This window comes from Macaca mulatta, chromosome 12 (genome assembly GCF_049350105.2).
Source record: "Macaca mulatta isolate MMU2019108-1 chromosome 12, T2T-MMU8v2.0, whole genome shotgun sequence".
Taxonomy (NCBI): domain Eukaryota; kingdom Metazoa; phylum Chordata; class Mammalia; order Primates; family Cercopithecidae; genus Macaca; species Macaca mulatta.
Genome location: NC_133417.1, coordinates 108,541,672 through 108,559,033, shown reverse-complemented (window position 1 = coordinate 108,559,033; position 17,362 = coordinate 108,541,672). Strand labels below are relative to the sequence as shown.

The 17,362-nt window shown below is 44.1% G+C and overlaps 1 protein-coding gene and 1 pseudogene across 11 annotated transcripts in view; one reads left to right on the top strand and one right to left on the bottom strand.

Annotated features, from left to right (window-relative positions):
• ABI2 (abl interactor 2) overlaps positions 1 to 3,068 on the bottom strand; it is a 108,413-nt gene extending 105,345 nt beyond the window's left edge. For 10 of the 11 annotated variants that reach the window (XM_001103104.5, XM_001103265.5, XM_001103497.5 and 7 more), the window contains exon 1: positions 2,738 to 3,068. In XM_001103104.5, coding sequence (XP_001103104.2) covers positions 2,738 to 2,854 — 117 coding nt within the window. In that variant the 5' untranslated portion in view covers positions 2,855 to 3,068. The remainder of the gene's footprint in view (positions 1 to 2,737) is intronic. The other variant, XM_077957409.1, reaches the window with a different exon arrangement.
• Positions 3,069 to 16,374: 13,306 nt separating this feature from the next.
• LOC100425422 (large ribosomal subunit protein mL50 pseudogene) lies at positions 16,375 to 16,882 on the top strand (annotated as a pseudogene).
• The last annotated feature ends 480 nt before the right edge of the window (positions 16,883 to 17,362 follow it).

The following is a 17,362-nucleotide window of genomic DNA, read 5'->3' as shown; positions in this document are numbered from 1 at the left end:
CTATTGCAGGGTCACAGGCAGCATCAAAACCCCTGCTAGTCAGTTCTTTAGTCACAAGGCGCGTCAGCCAAATGTACAGCTGGATCAGCACAAATCCACTATCACCACGTTCTATTTATCAACTTTCCCAACAAATCATCTAAGAGCTATTATCCTGACAGAGTGTACCAATTATATACCCAAGGCATCCTTAAAATAAACGATAATCTAAAAAGAAAAAGTGTAAAATCTACTTCAGATGCTAAATTGAAAAAATAAACTATTTTAAAATCTAAGTTCATTTCTATTAAATTAATATTAATATTTATGTTTTAAATTATAAAATGTCACCACACTAAATTTTGAGTCCCATTGCTAAAACAGATACTGAGAGTAGTGACATTTTTCTCTTTTCAACTGCAGGAAATGTATATAATATTTAAAAAGACAACTGCTGCTCCCTTTAACCTTTCAGCTTTAATAATCCTTATCCTTTTACCTTTATATAGCAATTATAACTTAAGACGAACTTGTCCCTTCAAATTACAACAAAAAACCATCTTGCAAAAGAGAGAGAAATCTGCTTATTTTTTATTTCTTACTGGTAATAATTGCAATCCACTTTTCCACCCTCAATTTCTCTTCTGACCTGCAACTCTTTCCCCATAATATGCTGCACAAGGCAATGGAATTACCACTTCAGTCCTTTAGGTTTTGCCTCTACTAGAGTTTGTGAATTCCCTCAGAACAGCATTGCTTCCTCCAGTCCTCCTTGGCACCAGCAGTGCACTACAGAGCGTAAATTAACTACATGGTATTAATTTCCTCCAAGATCAGCCTCTCCTACTAACTAGACTATCAAACTCTGTAGACACTAGGTATGTACCATCCACCCCTCACACAGTTCTAGGCCATAAAAGACTTTCAATTTTAGAGAAACATTGAGCAACCGAACCTTTTTTTTTTTTTTTTTTTTTTGAGATGTAGTTTTACTCTTGTCGCCCAGGCCTGAACCTCTGAATCTTTTCTACCCCACTCATATCAGCAAAGTACCTTACAAGTGGACATTTGTATGTTTTTGTATTAACCTTGCCTACATTCCTTTCCTAGTAGCCATACTCAACTGCCTCTTGAGGGAACAGGTTTATACTGTGGTTCATTTTCAAATACAAATGTTGTCTACAAGATAATAGTATGTCTAATCAAACAAAATCTCACTTCCGTGATCAACAATGTGGCCATTACAAAACTTATGAACCTATAAAATTGTAACACCAGTTTCTTAAAATTTACACTAAAACATGAAAATGCTTTCCTATACAGCTAACGTTAAGAAAGGTGCCTCACGCCTATAATCCCAGCACTTTGGAAGGCCGAGGTGGGTGGATCACTTGAGGTCAGGAGTTCGAGACCAGTCTGGCCAACATGGTGAAACCCCATCTTTACTAAAAATACAAAAATTAGCCGGCTCTGGTGGCGGGCGTCTGTAGTCCCAGCTACTCGGGAAGCTGAAGCACGAGAATTTGCGCAAACCTAGGAGGCCGAGGTTTCAGTGAGTCGAGATTGGGCCACCGCACTCCAACCTGAGCTACAGATCGAGATTGTGTCTCAAAAATAAAAGAAAAAAGAAAGATCCCTGGAGAGATGGAGGTGGGAGCAGGGGGGGGGGAAAAAAAAGGACTGTGAAGAAACAGTTCAACATACTGCTTCCATTTCCACCTTTATCCCAAGAGAATTTAAATAGGAAAGAAAAAAAAATGGAGGCAGAATCCATAATTCAAAATAACCGTTAACAAAAAAGCAAAAGATGCTGGATTTTGCAAACTGCATTTTAACCTGCTATCCTTTCAAGTAATGTTTAAAGAAGGATTTTTCTTTAATCCACAGAATATTTTGCTTCATCCAGGAGCAGCTGGATCTCGTATCATCCAGTATCCCCCGCCTCCACACACACGCCGCTACCACTATAAGCCCCTGTGCCAAACGATCCATCACGGTAAAAAATAATAATTAAAAAAAAATTTTAAAAACAGGAGGTTCATCTTCCCGATTCTAAGAAACAGTCATAGTCCGTCCTCTTCCCACCCCCAGGAAAATTGCCTATTCTAACGGGACTAGGAGGGAGGGGGGAGTCAGCTCACCATCCTTCTCCACAGGGAGAAAAATGGCATTAACTTCCAACAAGAGACTGCTGCTCTTCTACCGTATCCCCTTTAGAACATAAAATATTAAGAAAGGGTTTCTGAAGCATTCACAGGAACAGAAAACTGAAGCCTGAAGCACTTCACTCTGCAGCAAGATAGCCCCTTAAAAATCGTCCAGAATGTGGGGGATGGAAGTAACCCGTCAATACAAGCGACACCCCTACCCTAAGAGGGAGCAGGATTCCGTCAAACAGAAAATGCCACTCTCCGCCCCCTCTGCCATCCGGAACGCTGACCGGCGCGGAGTGCGGGGGCGGCCGAGGGCAGCAGCGGCGAGGAGGCGGGACGCGACACACGCACCGCGCCGAGGACTGCTTCACGGCTTTTAAAAAGGTTTTAAAAATGCAGTTTCTCCAGCCGGAGGATTCCCACCCATTCACCAGCCCCAGCCCTCACCCAGCTCCCCACCCCCATCGGGGACTCCGCCGGGCCGTGTCCCCGCGGCGGCCTCGGCCCCACACCCCGAGGCGCGCGGCCCCCCATGGGGGGGTCCCCTACGCGTTCCTCACCGCCCCCTGAGGCCCGACGCGCCCCAGCGGGGGATGCTCTCGCACCTGGATGTAGTTGTTCTCGCAGTAATCGGCCACCCGTTCCAGATTCGTGTAGCTGTCGAAGAGGGCCCGGCGGCCCCCCGGGATTTCCTCTTCCAGCAGCATCTGCAACTCCGCCATCTTCACATCCTCCTCCTCCTCCTCCTCCTCACACAGCTCGCAGAGGGAACGGCGGCCGCAGCGCCAGAGAAACCCAGGACCGGGAGAGGAGGAGCGGTGGCGACGGCGGCGGTAACTCGGGAGGAGCGAGAAACAGCCCCAGCGCGCGACAGGGGAGGGGGCGACGGGGGCGGGGCGCGAGCCGACGGACTGCGAGGACGGTCACCGCGGCGACGGCCGGCCGGGCGCGCGCACGCGCGCTCCCCTCCCTCCGCCCCCGGGAGCCCGAAAAAGATTCCCACCCTCGCCCGCGCCGCCGGCCCCTCCCCCACTTCCGGCGTCTCCTAGCGACGGCGGGGGTAGGAGCGGGATGCGCACGGGAGGTGGTGGTGCTGTTAACCCTTCCGCCGCCCGCCCACCGCTGGAGCAACTCGAGAAGCCCCCACCTCCCGGCGTCCTTTGTTAGTCCGGCGGGAACGCACCACCCTGCTCTGCTGGCTTCCCGCTGGCTTCCTCCGGGACTCATCTCGGCTCTGTCCCCATGGAGGTTATCGGCCTGGGGAACTTCTCGAGTCTTTTCTGCCTCTGCCGCTGACGGGAGGCCGAAGGAGGGCACAGCCTCCACTCTTGGGATCCTCCTCTGTGAAAGATCACACTTCATCAGGGCAGGAATAAAACTCACAAACTTCCACGCAGTTTTCAATGCCACCTGACTTCATTTTTCTTAAATTTGACCTCATCCTCTTTATTGCAGTGAATTGCAGTTTCCTAACCCCAGCTTTCCTGCGCTCCTGCCTCTTTGCACTTCCCCCACTAACGCCGTTCTCCCCTGCCAGGTTAGCCCCTTTCTCTTGTGGTTTGCGGACCCCTGGGCCTCAGCTTTTTATGTTTGCCATTTCTATGAATCGCTTCCTCACGATCTTTTCTGTCATTTCTCTAATGCTATCAACTTCGCTGTCCTTTTTCCTATTCATGGATTCGGTATTTAAAATTTTGAAAACGATTTTGCTAGTAGTAATTGCCTTCTTCACAGGGCTGTTACATAGATAAAATCAACGTTTACGTGAAAACACCTTGAAGAAACATCAAGTGCTACAAAAATTCAAGGCAGATTCTTGAATTTTGTTCTTGCAGAGTTATAATTGTTTTTATTCTCCAGATACTGTGTCTTGTTTTCCTAAATCCGACTACCCCACACAGTGTAATCTGGAAAAACTAAAACTCCGGACAATTGCTGAGATATGAAGCCATGACCTTTATTTGTGCTGTGGAAAATCAAAGTTGACTCCAGTCTGTACCATCTTAGACTTGTGTAGTTAGAACAAGATCCATTGTTTCAACACTGTTCTTAATCTGGTGATCTCTTGGCCCTCCTACAGTGAATTTTTTTTCACTCAGATGATGAGGAAACATACTTTCCAAAAAAAGTCACTTTAGCCCGGGCGCGGTGGCTCACGCCTGTAATCCCAGCACTTTGGGAGGTCGAGGCGGGCGGATCATGAGGTCAGGAGATCAAGACCATCCTGGCTAACACGGTGAAACCCCGTCTCTACTAAAAATACAAAAAGAAAAAATTAGCCGGGCCTGGTGGCGGGCGCCTGTAGTCCCAGCTACTTGGGAGGCTGAGGCAGAAGAATGGCGTGAACCTGGGAGGCGGAGCTTGCAGTGAGCCGAGATCCTCCACTGCACTCCAGCCTGGGTGACAGAGCAAGACTCCGTCTCAAAAAAAAAAAAATCACTTTAATACCATATCTTTACAAATTTCTGGAGCAAACTCTAATGTTATATTGGCTTCATGATGTATACATTAGCAGAATGTATGAGTTTTCACTGTGGAACCTAAATTAAAGGATGTTGAAAATGTTGGTCTAGTCCAACTAGTTTTATTCTTAGGCACTTTAACCATCTTCTGTAGTAGTGGTTCTCAAACTTCAGTGTGAGGAACTTGTTTTAAAAAAGCTGCAGGGTCACACACACTAAGATTCATTAGTTTGAGAGCATGAGTGACTGAAAGGAGTAGTTACTTAAATGACACACCAGCTTGCTTCAAGGAATAAGACATATGAATAACCAAGTGAATAAAACAAATGTTAGATGAAACAAACTTTTCTTTCAGACTAAACTTAAATAGATCAAAAAATAATGTTGAACTTGAAGAAGCCCATCAAGTGAGTGAAATGGTAGACAGACTTCCCCCATCATTACTTATTCCCACCTAGCATTTTTTCAACTACTACTTAGCAATTAGCCCAAAAAACAAATTTTCCTCTGGGATGTTTCATCATTCTAGAAATTACCTAGAAAATATTCTAGTATTTTTTCTAATTAGTGACAATCTCTTTGGACCTAGTTTCCTTATGAAGAAATCAAAGGGCGAGGCCAGGCATGATGGCTCTCACCTGTAATCCCAGCACGTTGGGAGGCCAACGCAGGTGGATCAGTTGAGGTCAGGAGTTCGAGATGAGCCTAGACAACATGGTGAAACCCCATCTCTACTAAAAATATAAAAATTAGCTGGGTGTGACAGCGGTTGCCTATAATCCCAGCTACTCAGAAGGCTGAGACTGAAGAATCACTTGAACCAGGGTGGCATAGGTTGCAGTGAGCCAAGATTGCGCCACTGCACTCCAACCTGGGCGACAGAGGGAGACTCTGTCTGGAAAAAGAAAGAAGAGAAATCAAAGGGTGAAACTCAGGTCAGGAATTCTGAAACTTGAATGTGGATTGGAATCACCTGGAGGGCTTACTAAACTAGTTTGCTGGACCCCACCTCCAGAGTTCTTTATTCAGTTGGTCCGGCCCAATTAATGTATGTTTAACAAGTTCCCAGGTGATGCCTATGAAACGGCCCTTCTGGCTCAAAAAGTCTATGATTACAATTTCTGGCAGCTGGGAAACTCCATCTAGAGAGACACTTTGTACACAGCAGAATCTAAGATGCAAGGACATAAACACTTTGCTGCCACCAAGATTGATTAAGCACGAAAGGGTAACTACAAAATCTGTAAAAGAGTATATAGTTACTAGGTTTAAGGATGAGATTGTGTACCTCATGAAAATCTTCCACTACTTCTCCATAATTGTTTAAGCTGATGAAGGTAATTGAAATCTGTTCATTTTTACAATTTTTCAGATGAACTGGTATGATAAAAGTGCATTTTCAAGCCCTTAGAGAGTTACAATTATAATAATAGTACACACTTCACATGAACTTCTTATAAACATAAATAAGCAAACTCGTTGCTCTAAGGAGCCATATTTAAGAGCTTTAGTACAAGATTTTCAAAATTATACAAATCTAATATACCCATGTATGAGGTTGTGAAGTTATAACCCATCTTAAAACAATCTTTCTTAAATTTATTCCAGTGTTTTAAAAATTATTAGCCCCTTCTAAGTCCCATGTAATATAAGCACATCTTACCTTTAAAAACCATAACTTCTAGCAGGATAGGGTGGCTCATGCCTAGAGTCCTACCTACTCAGGAGACTCAGGAGGATCACTTCAGCCCTGGAGTTTGAGACCAGACTGGGGCAACATAGACCTTTGTCTCTGGAAAAAAAAAAAAAATTTAATGAATAAAAACAATTACTTTTGTATATGATTTAATAGCCATCTCTTTTGTTGTTGTTGTTGAGATGAACGTCTCACTCTGTCGCCAAGGCTGGAGTGCAGTGGTGCAATCTTGGCTCACTGTAATCTCTGCCTCCCAGGTTCAAGCAATTCTCTTGCCTCAGCCTCCCTAGTAACTAGGACTACAGGCACCTGCCACCAGGCCAGGCTAATTTTTGTATTTTTAGTAGAGATAGGATTCCACCATGTTGACCAGGCTGATCTTGAACTCCTGACCTAATGTGATCCACCCACCTCGGCCTCCCAAAGTGCTGAGATTACAGGTATGAGCCACCACATTCGGCTGCTCATTTCAGTCTAAAAATGGGTCAAACAAAAATCAAATTACAATATATAATCGTTATATACTGACTGACCTCCCTCATATCTTGGAAAATTCAAAATATTCACGTATTCATCAGATAAATTCAGGATGGATGCACTATGGAGAAAAGACCAGGGAAACAATACTAAAGGCAGACACTAGTTTGAGGATTATTAAATCAATCCAGCTAAGAAATGATGGTGATCTCCAGGGAGAGGAGATGCAAAGAAATGGATGGAGTAATAAATATTTAGTAGGTAAAATCAATAGGGGTTGGTGAATGATTGAATATAGAAGTTAATGAAAGAGAGGAGTCAATGTTGGTGGTAAGATTGCTGGCTTGGGCACTTGGGTAGTTGGTGGTGCAATTTACATATAAATTACATAATCTTTCACATGCCTGGAAAACCTCCAATTTACATTTATTTTCTGTATGTTTTGATCATTGTTATCAATAACACTGGCATACAGGACACTGTATTAGGCTCTGTGTTGATATTATGCTACTCTAGGTAGGTTATTTAATTAAACAAAAGCCTTCAGTAGTATAGCATGTTTTGCCCTATCAAAAGTCTTTAACAGCTGTGGAGGGAGAGGGGGCAAAATTAGAGTAATTAACATGTGTTCAGTGCCTACAATGTGCCAGGCATTTATTCTGCATTTCACGTAAATTAATCTTCACAACTAAATGCAAAGTAGGTTTTATGATCCTCATCTCCAGATTCAAAAACCAAGGTTTAGAGAAACAAACTAACCAAACATACTTGGAAATCAGGGAGTTAGCAATTACACCTGGTTTTGATTTTTTAATGTTTTTCTTTTCCATTATACCATGCTAAATCACACTTCTACTTTAACTCCGTAAATGCAGTACTTCAATAATGCACATAAACATTAATAATGTCTATTGAGCATCCATTACATAACCTCTTTTAATTAAAAAAAAAAAAAGGTTAATTCTGGCCAGGCACAGTGGCTCATGCCTGTAATCTCAGCACTTTGGGAGGCCGAGGCGGGAAGATCACCTGAGTTTGGAAGTTCAAGAACAGTCTGACCAACATGGAAAAACCCTGTCTCTACTAAAAATACAAAATTAGCCGGGCATGGTGGCACATGCCTGTAATCCCAGCTAGGGAGGCTAAGGCAGGAGAATCGCTTGCACCTGGGAAGTGGAAGTTGCAGTGAGCTGAGATTGCGCCATTGCACTCCAGCCTGGGCAACAAGAGCGGAACTCTGTCTCAAAAAAAAAAAAAAAAAAAAGTTAATTCCTTTCAATAAAGCAACTCTTTGATACTTAAAGGCATTCACTAAGCATAGGGGGTTTTTTTCTTCTCAAGGAAAAACACAACCAATTCTTGTATTCTTCATCAAATATTTTACAGAATTATGGAATGTATAAGTTGGAGGGCATCTTAGAGATTATCTAGGACTTACCCCAATCTTTTATCAATTTGGGAACTGAAACTAAGAAATATTGATTGTCCAAGGATACCTAGTAAGTGTGAAGACCTAAACTCAAAATCAGGAGAAAGGAACAAAATACATTTTAGATACAAATATTATTTTTGAGCTGTTTCATGATATTTTTATGTAAATTCCGTTCTTATCCTTACAAGTAGCTGCCTCCTTCTGGGGTCCTCACCATCTTGTCAAAATCTTTAAAATGTGAACCCTAGATGGAACTCAGTATTCCATATTCGAAGCAAAAATGATACCAGACAACAATCCCAATACAGATTTTTTGGAACTTGATGACATAATTCTAAAGTTCATGTATAAAAATAAAAACACAAGAGTAGCCAGGACATTTCTGAAAAAGGATAATAAGGAAGAAAACATGTGGTTCTAATTAATAAAAAAACACATAAAGTAACCTGTAATCCCAGCACTCTGGGAGGCCGAGGCGGGCGGATCACCTGAGGTCAGGAGTTCCAGATGAGACTGGCCAACATGGCAAAACCCCGTCTCTACTAAAAATACAAAAATTAGCCAGGCATGGTGGTGGGCACTTGTAATCCCAGCTACTCGGGAGGCTGAGGCAGAAGAATCGCTTGAACCCAGGAGGCGGAGGCTGCAGCAAGCCAAGATTGCACACTGCACTCCAGTCTGGGTAACAGAGCGAGACTCTGTCTCAAAAAATAAAAAATAAAGTAGAATAAATGAAAATATCACTGGAGTAGAATAAAAACTAAAAACTTGGCAGGGCGTGGTGGCTCACACCTGTAATCCCAGCACTTTGGGAGGCCAAGGCGGGTGGATCATGAGACCAGGAAATCGAGACCATCCTGACTAACACGGTGAAACCCTGTGGTGGCAGGCGCCTGTCGTCCCAGCTACTCAGGAGGCTGAGGCAAGAGAACGATGTGAACCCGGGAGGCAGAGCTTGCAGTAAGCCAAGATCGCGCCACTGCACTCCAGCCTGGGCGACAGAGGGAGACTCCGTCTCAAAAACAAAAACAAAAACAAAAACAAAACCCTAAAAACTCAATCCTAGTAAATATAAGAATTAAATACGTGATCAATGTGACATTTCAAATCAAAGGGAAATAAAGAGTACTAGAACAACTAGATAACAGGAAAAAAATGTTAGCTCATGATATAAAAATAAATACTGGGCCAGGCACAGTGGCTCACACCTGTAATCCCAGCAATTTGGGAGCCCAAGGCAGGTGGATCACTTGAGCTCAAGAGTCTCAGACCAGCCTGGGCAACAGAGTGAGATCCGATCTGTACAAAAAAAACAGAAAAATTAGCTGGGCATGGTGGCACACATCTGTAGTCACAGCTACTCAGGAGGCTGAGATGGGAAGATAGCTTAAGCCTGGGAGGCAGAGGTTGTAGTGAGCCGAGACTGTGCCACTGCACTCCAGCCTAGGCAATAGAGCCAGACCCTGTCTCAAAAAATAATAATAAATAAATTCTGACTGAGAGAAGTGGCTCACACCTGTAATCCCAACACTTTGGGAGGCTGAAGCAAGAGAATCATTAGAGCCCAAGAGTCCAAAACCAGCCTGGACAACAAAGTAAGACCCCTGTCTCTACAAAAAAAAAAGAAAAGAGAGAGAAAAGAAAAACAAATTAGCCGGGCATGGTGATACACGCCTGTAGTCTCAGCTACTCGGGGGGCTGAGGTGGGAGGATCTCTTGAGCCCCAGAGGTTGAGGCTGCAGTGAGCCATGATCTGCACCACTGCACTCCAGCCTGGGCGACAGAGCGAGACTCAGTCTCAAAATAATAATAAATAAATGCAACATAAATTCAAGATTTAAAGTTTTAAAAACACTAATAGAGGCTGAGCACAGTGGCTCACACTTGTAATCTAAGCACTTTGGGAGGCTGAGGCAGGCGACTACTTGAAGTCAGGAGTTCAAGACCAGCCTGGCCAACATGGTAAAACCCCGTCTCTACCAAAAAATAACAAAAATTAGCCAGGCATGGTGGTGTGCATCTGTAGCCCCAGATACTCAGGAGGCTGAGGTGGGAGAATCACTTGAACCTGGGAGGTGGAGGCTGCAGTGAGCCAAGATCATGCCACTATACTCCAGGATGGGTGACAGAATGAAACCCTATCTTAAAAAATGAATACAAATACAAATACAAAAACTAGCCAGGCATGGTGGTACCTTCCTGTAAGCCCAGTTACTCAGGTGACTGAGGCATGATAATTTCTTGAACCCAGGAGGTAGAGGTTGCAGTAAGCTGAGATTTCACCACTGCATTCCAGTATGGGCACCAGAGCAAGATTCTGTCTCAAAAAAACTAAAAGAAAATAAAGGTAAATATAGGAAATTGGAATGGAGAGGACCTTTCTAAATTATATTTTTTAAAAAAGGAAAATAAAAATGTTACACTTTCATATAATTTAAAATAGCACAAATAATTTTAAACAGACTCAGGAAAATGTCTGATGTTTATGACAAAGGGTTAATGTTCTTACTATATAAAGCATACATAAGAAGCTCTTAGAAATCAACAAGACAAATACCCAACAGAGAAAATGACATAAACAGGCAAATTTACGGTGGCTCACGCCAGTAATCCCAGAACTTTGGGAGGCTGAAGTGGGCAGATCACGAGGTCAGGATTTGAGAACAGCCTGACGAACATGGTGAAACCCCATCTCTACTAAAAATACAAAAATTAGCTGGCCATGGTGGCATGTGCCTGTAATCCCAGGTACTCAGGAGGCTGAGGCAGGAGAATCACTTGAACCTGGGAGGTTGCAGTGAGCCAAGATCGCGCTGCTGCACTCCAGGCTGGGTGACAGAGCAAGACTCCGTCTCAAATAACAGACAAACAAAAGGCAAATTTACAAAATAAGAAATACAAATGGTCAATAAATGTAGCTAAAAAATGTTTGATATCCCAATTATCAAAAAAAGCAAGTAAAATAAAAAGATAACATTTTTCACCTATCAGATTGACAAAGATTACAAAGAATGACCATTATGACAATACCAACCATACATATTCATGAATTTAATTTGATATAACCTTTCTGGAAGGCAATTTGTAAATGGATAGTGTGCATGTGTGCATGTGTGTGTGTGTATAATCTGAACGGCCAAGTTGTAGGGGTTTTTTTAGTTTTACTCATCTTAATTTCTCTAAAATGAACGTAAATTATGTTTCTACAAGTCCAGCGAGTCTTTTATCTCCCCAAATTAGAAAAGATTCCTTTATTTTTTTTTTGAGATGGAGTCCCACTCTGTCGCCAGGCTGGAGTGCAGTGGCGCAATCTCGGCTCACTGCAACCTCTGCCTCCCAGGTTCAAGCAATTCTCCTGCCTCAGCCTCCTAAGTAGCTGAGACTACAGGCACGCACCACCACAGCCAGCTAATTTCTTTCTTTCTTTCTTTCTTTTTTGTTTTTTTTCTGAGACAGAGTCTTGCTCTGTCACCAGTCTGGAGTGCAGTGGCACGATCTCGGCTCACTACAACCTCCACCTCCCGAGTTCAAGTGATTCTCCTGCCTCAGCCTCCCGAGTAGCTGGGATTACAGGCGCGCCACCATGCCCAGCTAATTTTTTGTATTTTTAATAGAGGCGGGGTTTCCCCATATTAGCCAGGATGGTCTCAATCTCCTGACCTCATGATCTGCCCATCTCGGCCTCCCAAAGTGCGGCAATTACAGGCATGAGCCACCGCGCCCAACCAGAAAGGATACTTTTATTAATGCAACCCAAGATGACTTTTTTTTTAGTGATTTTATCATCAACTTGATTTAAGTTATCTGTTAGCTATTACACAGTACTCAGGATAAATGCCTACAGAGATTTTTATTCAAAAATGATGTGATTGGCTGGGTGCGGTGGCTCATGCCTGTAATCCCAGCACTTTGGGAGGCCAATGCAAGGCAGATCCCTTGAGCTCAGGAGTTTGAGAAGCCCCAGCAACATAGTGAGACCCCGTCTCTACACAAAATAAAAAATTAGCCAGGTGTGGTGGTACATGCTTCTAGTCCCCACTACTAGGGAGGCTGAGATGGCAGGATCACTTGCATCCAGAAGTTTGAGGCTGCAGTGAGCTATGATCGTGCCACTGCACTGCATTCCAACTTGCGCAACAGTGAGATCCTGTCTCTTTAAAAAAAAAAAAAATTACTTAAAAGGAAAAAAAAAGCCTTACTCTGCAATACAGCTGTGCAATACAGGATTCCATGCTTTATAGCTGTGTGAATTCAATTTGTTTTTGCAGGAAGGGTTTCGTTTTTTTTTTTTTTTTTTTTTTTTTTTTGAGACAGAGTCTCACCCTGTTGCTCAGGCTGGAGCCACGATCTCAGCTTACTGCAACCTTCACTTCCCAGATTCAAGTGATTCTCGTGCCTCAGCCTGGGATTACTGGTGTGCACCACCACACCTGGCTAATTTTTGTATTTTTAGTAGAGATGGGGTTTCACCATGATGGCCAGGCTGGTCTCGAACTCCTGAACTCAGGTGATCTGCCTGCCTCAGCCTCCCAAAGTACTGGGGATTACAGGCGTAAGCCACCACGCCTGGCCACAGTATTTTTGTTTTTTGAGTCAAGGTCTCACTTTGTCACCGAGGCTGGAGTACTGATCTTGGCTCAGTGCAGCCTTGACCTCCCAGGCTCAAGTTTGAGATCCTCCAATCTAAGCCTCTTAAGTACCTGGAACTACAGGTGCGCACCTGTATTTTTGCAGAAACAGACTCTCGTTATGTTGCCCAGGATTCTCAAACTCCTGAGCTCAAATGAGCCTCCTACCTTGGCCTCCCAAAGGGCCAGGATTACAGGTGTGAGCCACCACACCCGGCCTTTTCTCTTTATTATGAAAGTACAAACATACAAGTATGGAGAATGATATAATGAATACACAAATAGTCATTAATTTGTGACATGTGACAATGTCTTCTATTTTTACCTTACCTTTTCATCTTATTCTTATGCTAAAGAATTTTAAAGATAATAACAGTAATCAGGACATTTAACCACTACATACTTTAGCACATATCTCTAAAAAACAAGGACATTTTGCTACATAATCACAATATCTTTTTTTTTTTTTTTTTTTTTTTTTTTTGAGATGGAGTCTTGCTCTGTAGCCCAGGCTGGAGTGCAGTGGTACAATTTTGGCTCACTACAACCTCCACCTCCTGGGTTCAAATGATTTTCGTGCCTCAGCCTCCTGAGTAGCTGGGATTACAGGCATGCACCACCACACCCAGCTAATTTTTATATTTTTAGTAGAGATGGGGTTTTGCCATGTTGGCCAGGCTGGTCTCAAACTCCTGACCTCAGGTGATCCGCCCGCCTCCGATTCCCAGAGTGTTGGGATCACAGGCATGAGCCACCGTGCCTGGCCACAATATCATTTTTATATCCAACAAAATCAACTATAATTCCCTCATATTATCCACTACCCAAATAGAAAACATTTTTCAAGAAGAAACTACTCTTTTTGGAAAAAGATAAAAATTATTATCTCACACAGTTTCTGAGAATCAGGAATCTGGGAGCAGCTCCTCTGGGTGGTGTGGCTCCAAGTCTCTCATGAGGGTGTAGTTCAGATGTCAGCCAGGGATGCTGTCATCTGAAGGCTTGACGGGGCTGGGGAATCCTCTTCCAAGATGACTCTCCACATCTTCTTGATGGAGATCTCAGCTTCTCATTCGTGGTTTTAGTTCCTCACCACATAAACCTTCCAGTAGAGCTGTTGCATCCTAGTTCTGGAGGCTGGAAGTTCAAGATCAGGGTGCTGGCAGTTTGGGTTTCTCCTAAGGCCTCTCTTCTGGCCTTACAGGCCATCTTCTTTCTGTGTCCTCACATGGCCTTTCCTCTGTGTGCACATCCCTGGTCTCTTCACATGTAAAAGATGCACAGCACAAGGTATAAGGGAAGGCCTTTCCTGGCTGCCACCCTCCAGGAACCTCCACATGTTCAGATACCTGGAAGCTCCAAAAAAATTCATTTTTTTTTTCCTTGAGACAGGGTCTTGCTGTGTCACCCAGGCTGGAGTGTAGTGACTTGATCATGGCTCACTGCAACCTCCACTTCCTGGGCTCAAACTATTCTCCGTCCTCAGCCTCCTGATTACAGGGATTACAGGGTGCATGCCATCATGCCTAGCTAATTTTTGTATTTTTTCTTTTGGTAGAGATGGAGTCTCACTATGTTGCCCAGGATGGTCTCGAACTCCTGACCTCAAGTGACCAGCCCACCTTGTCTTCCCAAAGTGGTGTAATTATAGGCATGAGCCACCACACCTGGCCGAAAATTACTCTTATAAAGAAGAGAGTCCAGGCACAGTGGCTCATGAGGTGGACAGATCCATTGATCTCAGGAGTTTAAGACCAGCCTGGGCAACATGGCAAAACCCTGTCTCTACAAAAAATACAAAAATTAGCCAGGCACTGGTGGCTTGGATCTGTAGTCCCACCAACTCGGGAGGCTGAGGGGGGAGGATCACTTATGTTGGGTAAGTTGAGGCTGCAGTGAGCCATGATCCTGATGGCACCACTGCACTCCAGCCTGGCAACACAGCAAGACCTTGTCTCAAAAAAAAAACCACACAAGAAACAAAAAACAGGCCGGGCGCGGTGGCTCAAGCCTGTAATCCCAGCACTTTGGGAGGCCGAGACGGGCGGATCACAAGGTCAGGAGATCGAGACCATCCTGGCTAACCCGGTGAAACCCCGTCTCTACTAAAAAATACAAAAAACTAGCCGGGCGAGGTGGCGGGCGCCTGTAGTCCCAGCTACTGGGGAGGCTGAGGCAGGAGAATGGCGTGAACCCGGGAGGCGGAGCTTGCAGTGAGCTGAGATCTGGCCACTGCACTCCAGCCTGGGCGACAGAGCGAGACTCCGTCTCAAAAAAAAAAAAAAAAAAAAAAAAAAAAAGAAACAAAAAAAAGAAACAAAAAACAAACAAACAAACAAAAAAAAAAAACAAAAAAAGCCTGGCACGGTGACGGTGGCTCACGCCTATAATCCCAGCACTTCGGGAGGCCGAGGTGGGCGGATCATGAGGTCAGGAGATGGAGACCATCTTAGCTAACATGGTGAAACCCCGTCTCTACTAAAAATACAAAAAAATTAACTGGGCGCAGTGGCACGCACCTGTAGTCTCAGCTACTTGGGAGGCTGAGGCAGGAGAATGGTGTAACCTGGGAGGCGGAGCTTGCAGGGAGCTGAGATCATGCCACTGCTCTCCAGCCTGGGGGACAGAGCAAGACTCCGTCGAGAGAGAGAGAGAGAGAGAGAGAGAGAGAGACAGAGAGAGAGAGAGAGAGAGAGAGAGAGAGAAAGCACTATACACCTGGAACACAACCTGAAGGGATTATATTTTAATATTTTGTAATCTATAGTGGTTTCCTTATCAGCAATGCCAAACTAAAGAGCTCCCTTCTTTGTAAACGATAGCGAGATTAAAATTTTTTAAACATTAAACCATAAGAGAGTGGACAGTATAAATTTGAAATTATGCACCATAATGTAGTTCTGTGTATAGCAGTGGGGTAGGGGCTGGGTGCTGTGGCTCATGCTTGTAATCCCAGCACTTTGGGAGGTGGAGGAGGGTGGATCACTTCAGGTCAGGATTCGAGACCAGCCTAACCAACATGGTGAAACCTTGTCTCCATTGAAAATACAAAAAAAAAAAAAAGAAAGAAAATTAGCTGGGCGTGGTGGCTCACGCTTGTAATCCCAGCTACTCAGGAGGCTGAGGCAGGAGAATCGCTTGAACCTGGGAAGTAGAGGTTGCAGTGAGCAAAGATTGCGCCACCACACTCCAATCTGGGTGACAGAGGAAGACTCCATCTCAAAAAAAAAAAAAAAAAAAAAATGGGGCAGCTAGCTGGGTGCTGTAGCTCAGGCCTGTAACCCTAACACTTTAGGAGACAGAGTGGGGAGGATCACTTGAGTCCAGGAGTTTGAGACCAGCCTGGGTAATAGAGTAAGACCCCAGTCTCTACAAAAAAATTAAAAAAATAGCCAGGCTTGGTGGCATGTGCCTGTTCTCTCTGTTACTGGGGAGGCTGAAGTAAGATGATCACTTGAACCCAAGGAGTTGAGGCACTGCAGTGAGCCATGATCCCACCTCTGGGCGGCAGAGCAAGACCCCATCTCAAAAAAAGGAAAAAAAAAAGAGAGAGGCCTGTGGATCTCATCGAAGATGGCAGCGCGATCTGTGTCCGGCATCATCAGAAAAGTCTTCATGTGGACAGTCTCAGGGGCACCATGTAGAGAATTTTGGTCTCGATCCAGAAAAGAGAAAGAGCCAGTGGTTGCTGAGACAGTAGAAGAGGTGAAAAAGGAACCTGTCCCCAGTGTCTCTACTCTCACAAAGCCGAACACACACACCACCTGAAGATCTCCAGAGTCATTTAGAATCTTACGTTAAAGAAGTTTTTGGTTCATCTCTTCCTAGTAATTGGCAAGACATCTCACTGGAAGATGGTCGTCTACAGTTCAATCTCTTGGCACATTTAGCTGATGACTTGGGTCATGTAGTCCCTAACTCCAGACTCCACCAGATGTGCAGGGTTAGAGATGTTCTTGATTTTCTAGAATGTCCCTATTCAAGATAGATCTAAATTTGATTAACTCAGTGCCAGTAATCCACCCCCTAATTTGAAAATCATTTGGAGTTACTAAGCAATTTGGAAGAGAAACACATTGAAATCATTTTTTTCCCCTGAGCAAGGGGGCTGCTTATTAGACCTTTTGATACTTCACCATGTGAAATACTACCAGAACTGGTCTCTAAACCCACTTTTTCTATAGGGGAATGTGTCATCTCTTTTTTTCTCATATTATGAATGGACAAATAACAGGACTTTCTATTTTCATATTTGCTGAAACCCTTTTTTTTTTTTTTTTTTTTGGAGACACAGTCTTGCTCTGTTGCCCAGGCTGGAGTGCAGTGGCGCAACCTCAGCTAACTGCAACCTTTGCCCCCCGGATTCATGCCATTCTCCCACCTCAGCCTCACGAGTAGCTGGGACTACAGGCGCCCACCACCACACGCAGCTAATTTTATTTTTGTATTTTTAGTAGAGACGGGGTTTCACTGTATTAGCCAGGATGGTCTCGCTTTCCTGACCTCGTGATCCACCTGCCTCGGCCTCCCAAAGT